This window comes from Patagioenas fasciata, chromosome 10, assembly GCF_037038585.1.
Source record: "Patagioenas fasciata isolate bPatFas1 chromosome 10, bPatFas1.hap1, whole genome shotgun sequence".
NCBI classification, from domain to species: Eukaryota; Metazoa; Chordata; class Aves; order Columbiformes; family Columbidae; genus Patagioenas; species Patagioenas fasciata.
This window is the reverse complement of record NC_092529.1, coordinates 1,695,337-1,702,756: the sequence shown is the minus strand read 5'-3', so window position 1 is coordinate 1,702,756 and position 7,420 is coordinate 1,695,337. Positions and strand designations below refer to the sequence as shown.

The 7,420-nt window shown below is 40.3% G+C and overlaps 2 protein-coding genes across 3 annotated transcripts in view; both read left to right on the top strand.

The window, feature by feature from the left end:
• Nucleotides 1–92: 92 nt before the first annotated feature.
• On the top strand, nt 93–7,185 carry HESX1 (HESX homeobox 1). 2 transcript variants are annotated; one of them, XM_071812905.1, is made up of 6 exons: nt 93–297; nt 2,137–2,281; nt 5,149–5,231; nt 5,350–5,552; nt 5,864–5,965; nt 6,930–7,185. In XM_071812905.1, exons 1-6 carry the CDS (start codon nt 102–104, stop codon nt 7,026–7,028), a joined length of 828 nt encoding a protein of 275 aa, XP_071669006.1. In that variant the 5' UTR covers nt 93–101; the 3' UTR covers nt 7,029–7,185. The 2 variants fall into 2 exon arrangements, with proteins under 2 accessions (XP_071669006.1, XP_065701961.1); XM_065845889.2 differs by lacking the exons at nt 93–297; nt 2,137–2,281 and having other exon boundaries at nt 2,288–5,231.
• IL17RD (interleukin 17 receptor D) overlaps nt 2,218–7,420 on the top strand; it is a 44,276-nt gene continuing 39,073 nt past the window's right edge. The window contains exon 1 of the mRNA XM_071812901.1: nt 2,218–2,281. The gene's annotated coding sequence lies outside the window, so the exon portion shown is untranslated. The remainder of the gene's footprint in view (nt 2,282–7,420) is intronic.

The following is a 7,420-nucleotide window of genomic DNA, read 5'->3' as shown; positions in this document are numbered from 1 at the left end:
CCGCGCCGGATGTCCCGCCCTCCCCGCTTGGCCTTTCCATTGGTTCTTCCACCTGGCCTGCCCCGCTTGTTATTGGTGAGCAGGTCTGTCTGTTTGTCTGTATGAGCGCACGGCGCGTGGGCGGCTGCGTGGCGGGAGCGGCTGGCGCCGCGGTTCGCTGCTCTCCCCGCCGTGTCCCCTCAGGGACCCGCGTCCCCTCCCCACCCGTGACACGGGAGCGGGGAAGAGGCGCCTTCCTGGCGGTCACGTCGGCTCCCGCCCCTCGGGAGAGCGCCCCGTCACCCGCCGCGGCGGGAGGTGAGTGGGGAACCGAGACCGACAGGGACGTTTCCACTCTCTGGTGCAGCGCACAGGTGATGGTTGTCAAGCGAAGCTTCTGGAAAAAAGCAAGCAAACTCTTTTTTTTTTTTTTTGAGTAGTTACGTATATGCTCTGTGTTACAAATCAGTATGTCCTCCTAGCCCTGTTTGCCTTTATTTGGAGGCTGCTGTCTTAACAATGATCTTGGGAACAAAACCACAGTGGCACTAATGCTGTTGTGTTCCCTGTCATGATGAAACACCCTCTGCACTCTTGGTATCACCTGGAGCATCCCTTTTAAGAAGTCTCCTTTTATCCCTGTCATGTCTCTTCACCATCCACCAGGGCTTTTATCAGGAAAGTATTTCTATCCCTAATTACCCAGTGGTTTTTGTTACCAAGCGGTGGCTTCAGCTCAGGATCTGGTTTGCATTCCTGCTGGTGGCTTAAAAAAACAAACAAAGCCGAACACTGCTGAGCAGTTTTCTCCTCAGAAACAAGAGCATAACTTGGTGCTATAGGATGGCAACCAATTTTAAATGCTTGAAACTACAGTAGGGACTCTCTGGAATCGGGCCAGATCATTGTGTACTGTTTAAAAAGGAGCATATTCTTGAATTGCCCTCTGTTATGAGTATGTTTTGACGCAAGTTATTGTATTGGTTTGGGCTTTTTGGGGCCAGGTGAACTTGGTGTAAAACCAGATTAGAAAGTACACAAAGACATCTAGCAGAGCAAATGATTAACTCTTGTGCAGTCTTGCTATGGAGACCTTTCTTTACGTTGTATCAGATCGTGGTTTACCTTTAAAAGCAGATAAAGGAGAAGGCTGGTATGAAATTAACAAACATTTAAGGATTTTTGAGGGGTGTGTGGGGTTGTTTGGTTTTAGTTTTTTCGTAGGGAGTGGTGAGGAAATTTCCAAGTTCCAGCTGGGTTCGGTCAGTTCATTTACCGGCTCCGCTGGTGACCTCACTGGAGCAAGTCACACCGCTTCTCCTTCTGTCATATGAGGGACATAATACGGAGACATCTTACGGGGTTGTTTAAAGACTAAGTACTTTAAAGACAAAACGCTAGCTTTGGTTCATGATCTATATATGCATAGCTCTCTGGTTTTGAAATCAGTTAACTTGTGGCTACGTTTTACAGCAGTCTTCTGTAAGAAATGCTCTCTGGTTTGTACTATAAGATGCATTTCCCTCGCAGGTTTCAGGAAGGTAATAAGTTTCAATGGCATTGGTTTTAGTTACCTTTGTATATTTCCAACTCTATGTGGCAGAGGAAAAACAAAACATTTCTTTAGCTGCTATGAATAGAGAAAAGGTCTTTCAGAATTAAATATTTTATAGAAGAAGAAACAAAATGCAAACAAACATCTTTAATATGTAGAAATGCGCTTTGGTATCTCTGCTGGCATGTAGCATAAAAATGTGTCTTGTTGCTGTTGATCGTAACAATTCAGTTTACATGATTCCGGCTGGTTTAGCAGCAAGGGGGGCCTTTCTAATCATGTTGTAGTACCAGGGCTTCTTTGAATTAGTAGCCACCTTTTTAAATAGATCCCTTATGCTGAAACATTCTGTGAAATATTACTTGTCTTGATCTTATGTGTTTGTTTTTTACAAATATTACAAGGTATCCAAAAGTGTTATTTGAGATACAAATTTGACAGCAACAGATGAGATTCGATAGTAATGGATTGAAGAATCCCTCTGAACACTTTAGTGAGTGGTTTTAGTGTTAAACTTTTTTCAGCGTTGTAGATGTTTTGTTAGTGTGATTTTTTTTTTCATTTTTTTTTTTCATTTTCTTTTTCCCCTGCAAAATAATAAGGGTCCTTAAAAATATGTGGAACTAACACTTGGCACCATGTAAACAGGGAGAAGAGCAACCCATGGCTCTCTAGAGAATTCCAGATGCATCCCCTAATGGAGGGAATATTCTGCCTCTGCAGGAGGGTGAAAGCTATTTGGATAAGGTAGGATTTATCAGCATGTCACCCACTGTTTCACACGCTTTCTCAGACTTCTGCTAGTGCCAGCCTTGGATTTACCTTGAATTTACCTGTGTTCACTTAATCTCCCCGGGTCACAATAGTTTTTACTTCAGTGAAGAAACAGCTAACTGCTTTTAGTCGTATTTTGTGAAAAATAGTGGTAGCAGTTTTGAGGTATTCTTGCTTAAAACAACCTTTTGAGTTTTGAAGTTGGTGTTGAATACAATCTTTGTTATTCCTGTTCAAAACATGCTAGAAAGGGCACTATGGAGCAGAATAGCTGAGGTGGTGAAATACTGGTGCAGGGTGGTAAAGAAGCCGTGGGGAAGGTGTGATGAAAGGTGGTTATTTCGAGTGTGATAAGTAATCAAGGAAGCTTATATATACCATTTATACCTTTTCAAAAAGCTGAAAATATTGCACAGGCTTATTGTGAAAGGTGACCTGGCGGTGGAGTAGCAATGGGTGAGAACAGCAAAGGTGGCAACAGCAAATGTTGGGTTTTGGACCAAAGCCGTCCAGAACTCTTGCTGTGTGTCTTCAGCTGCTGTAAACAGAGTCCTGAGGGGCTTCACATCTCCGAAGAACAAGAACTTCATCTACTAAACAGATGAACTCTGCTGTTCCTGGGCAAAAAACAGTGGTGCAAAATCGGAAAGGGAGGTTAGTTTGCTGCCTCATCGAGTATGTGGTGCTGTAAGAGGATTGGATTTGCATATCCAAGGAGCAGTGATTTCTCCTATTATTGATTACTCAGGATTTTCACCTTAATGTTGTGTTGCTCTAATTACCCCTATGGTCATATTTAGTTAAAACTCTATAGGTAGTTCCCTACTGCTTGCAAGAGGAGTATTGATTATTTCTAATGGGTCAAAATAACGAAGTGTAGTTTTTAAGTGAAGGCTCAATGTCTCTTTACACTTTCAGTGGTTCTTTACTACCAGCTATTCTTGGATCTAAAACTTTTAAGTTTTCCGCACTGTTGGAAAATATATTCTAATCCTCATTTCTTATGGATAAGTTTATCTGTTTATCTTGCTAACAAATAGCTTTCTTCTACGACTAAACAAGCTTCAAAGAAATCTAGCAACCTGGACCTGGTGTGCAGCCCCAACACTCCAAATAACTGTGTGCAGTGAGGAGAAGGAGTCCTGTCGCTTTGTTACGGTCACAGGTTGCCTCGTTGGGAGCAAATGTACTGAAACATAAAGTGCTGCAAGGCCCTTGCTTAACACTGTGTCCCACTGACCTCCAGTTCACCAAATATTCCAGCAAGCAGTGGTTTCATACATCTGTCCTTACGGCTTTTGTTTTAGTGTTTGCACTTTGTGTTTGCTGAGGCTGTTAAATGATGGTTGGAGCTTAGTTTACAGGGGGTCATTGCAGTTATATTGATACGTGCTGATAAGGTGTCCTGGGTAAGATCACTTCTTGAATTGTCACTCTTTGATAGTTTGGTTTGAGAACAATCTCGTCGTGCAACACAAAGTCAGTCCAGTAAGTCAGCATTCTTCAGCTGAACGGCTTTCTGATGTGAACCCACCATGGATGGCATTTTTCTCTGTAGAATCTCAGTGCATTACTGTCAGTTCCAGACTCTGCCATTTCCTTAGCGACTTTATTGCCTCTGTCTGTTCCTAAAGATTTATCTTGGGTTGTTTAAAAATATAAGGAGAATCAAAGTGGATATGCCGTTCATGTCCCTAATATCTGTTCTTAGCCATGCGAATGACTGATGACACAGACTGAACTACTCTGAGGAAATGGCAAACCAAGAGAAAATAGAGGGCCAGATTTTTCCCATTACTCATTATTTTTGGTAATTTAAAGTGTTTGTTTTATGGGGTTTAAATAAATGTATATTGGTTATAAATCTTCGAGAAGAGAGGAACAGGTAGCAGTAAAATGATGTTTTTAAACCAGCAAACTTGAGTGTACTGCTTCTATTATTTGAAGTTTTGTTTTTATGTTGCAAAGAATGATCAGGAAATTTCACGTATGGTATGTTTCAAAAAAGCCACAACAAAGTTACTCTAATAAGAAAAATGAATGCATGAATTATTTAAAATAGTTGGTGCAACTGTTCCTGTTAACTAATCCAGGCACTTGGAAGGCAATTACACTGAGCTCTGACAACACTGCCAACCCACTGCACAGCGCCTTACGCCAGAAGCTTTTGTTGTTTTATTGACCACGTTCACCATTACATATGCATATGAAAAAACAGAGGCATTTTCATCGGGATTACCCTAATAGCATTAAGAGATTATTTTTTAAATTTCCTTGGAAGGAAATTCACTTAAATGAGATTACTTATCACTTGACTGGTTTCCTATCATGCTGCTATGTTTAGGTAAGTGGAGTCCATTAGAGTATAAAGTTTTTTAAAAACCCGATTTTATACATTAGTGATTTCAAATAAAGGAGAAGTACTGTATTTGTGCACAGCTTCTTTTGAGAAAGTTAAGTCGATGTTCTGGTTAGGAGAGATAACACTTTTTGTCCCTCTTGGTGGCCCCCCTGGTGTCACCATTAGTTGCTAATTACTTGCAAACAAATAAACAATTAACTCCTCGTGCCTCTTGGTGGGAGAGTTTTCATTGACATGCTAAAACTTTCTAATAAAAGATTTTAATTAATGACGTTGCAAATCCAGCCCCCTTGTCAACATAGCTATAAGGAGGACCTGTGGAGAAATGCAAGTACAGTATCGGCGCTGTGCTGGCTGAGGGTGACAGCATGGCAGGTACATCGCTGAGCGCGGCCACTGCAGCCGTGTCTCAGAACCTTCGCAAGGTGTCTGGTTTTGCCGAAAAGAAAACCATACAGTGCTCGTTTTCCATTGAAAGTATTTTGGGACTGGAGCAGAAGAAAGATGGCATTCCAGCTGGGAAACCTCACAGACCGTGGGTGGATGCCTGCACCAACCTGGGTAAGTCAGCAGCCTGTTCTGTAAGCTTTCGAGCTTTTACTCCTTTAAAAATGTAGTTATTTTCATGTTTCTACTAAAAACAAGTACATTGAAGCTCTTGTTTGCTTGCTTCTTCTAGTTTTAGGTGATGACAGATCTCATCTGCAGATCCCTGTTGTTTGCTATGAAAATCCGTTATTCCGTGCTAACAGTAATCCAGCGCAAGAGGAAAAAGTTTTGAGGCGTGAAAACTATTTTTCAGTCACAGAAAGGCTGTCCTTCAAACGAGAGCTGAGCTGGTACAGGGGCAGAAGACCAAGAACTGCGTTCACTAGAAACCAGGTAGGGATTTTCTCAGTGTTTAATAAATGAATAGCAATGTAGTTTAGTAAAATGTTGGTAGAAGCCTGTAACAGTTGACTAATCCAGTATGATATATGTCTGCAGAGAGAACTAGTAATCAGGAACTAGTGTAAATTAACAGTAATGTTGCTAATTTCAGCTGACCTGTGTTTATGCATGGAATCAGAATTGCGCAAACGCTGCTTGGAAGTCTCCTGTTGAACGAACTAAACTGGTTTTTGTATTTATTTTCTTTATTACTACTATGAAGGTGGTGGTAACTATTCAACAACTGTGTTCTATCTCCTCAGATTGAAGTCTTAGAAAATGTTTTCAAAATGAACTCCTACCCTGGCATTGATATTAGAGAAGAGCTAGCTCGCAAATTAGATTTAGATGAAGACAGGATACAGGTAATTAAAGATTTATTTGAACTTTTCTGTAATTCCATCCATATGTACTCTCTGATTATAGAAATAATTATTTTGACAGCAGTACCAATAATTTTAATAATCTCAATTTAAAATGGTGTGCATTTATACATGTGGTGTGCCGGCAAGGATTTGTGAAATGGAAGCGGCTGATTACCTTCTGAAACCTCCTTCCATAGCATTGATGGGGTGTTCAGCACTGCAATATTCCCACAGTACTTGCTGTTATTCTCCTGTTATCATGTGCAGAACTTGATCGTTTGCTTTCACATTTAAAAATCATGTTTATATTATGCTTGTCACTGTATTTGAAAAACAAATTTGGAACAAATATTGAAATAATTTCTATGAATGTCTTAAGTATTTTGTGAGACTGTCAGTAGAGCATATGTGTTAAACCAGTGTTTGAGCCTATGTCTTCATTTGACCCAAAGCAAAATCTACTCAGGGTTTTTAATTATTGCTTTCCGGGTAGTCCAATGCTATAAGAAGCATGCCAGAAATATTAGAATGTGGGCCTCACCTTGGTGTTTATTAAGCTATTGATGCAAGTGTTAGATTGGGGTTGACAGGAAGCTTGAGGCTGAGATTAATAAAGCAGCCGAAGTAACAACACCTTAAGACTTGTGCGTGAATCCCAGATGCTCAGAATCTCCCAGGGTCTGATTCAGTGTCAGTGAAGTTAATGTTAGTTTTTATAGCAATTTCAGTGAAGCTGGTCCTAACGTTCTAGTTAAGCTGGGGGTGTTATTTTCTTTGTCTGTAGCATTAAATTATTGCAGGTGGCTACCTGATGTTATCTGCTGATTTTAAATTTGTATTGAACTTCCAAACCACTGTCATTACATGAAATACTGCAAAGTTGTATGAATATTTCTAAGTTTGAGAGTTGATTCTGCTAACAGTGCTGTGTTGCTGAAAAGCATGCCTTTTCTTTCAATTTTAGATCTGGTTCCAGAACCGGCGTGCCAAGCTGAAAAGATCCCACCGAGAATCTCAGTTTCTAATGGTGAAAAATAATCTCACCAACAGCCTGCTAGAGTAGAAGGAAGGTTTGCTGGTACGGTGCTCCAGTACAACACGAGGAATTACTGGAATCTTCACAGCTTGTATTTAGTACTGGTGATACATTAATTATGATTTTATCCCCAGATTTGAAAGTTTATCATAACTTTCCTTCAAATAAACTGTAAATACTTGAAGTATTATTATAATCTACTTTTTTTGTGGAGAAAGTGAACTTTTCCTCTATATTTTACTAAGTACTTTCAGAAAAGTTCAGGTATTTTTGCAGTTTAAAAAAATCCAAACCCGAGGTTGCACAAGATTTTCAGCTGGTATGAATTACAGCAGCTTAACTGAGGATGACTTAAAAAGCTTCATGGTGGTTGTTTTTTTTAAGGAGTGTTTAAATTCTGAAATATACAATACGGAAGA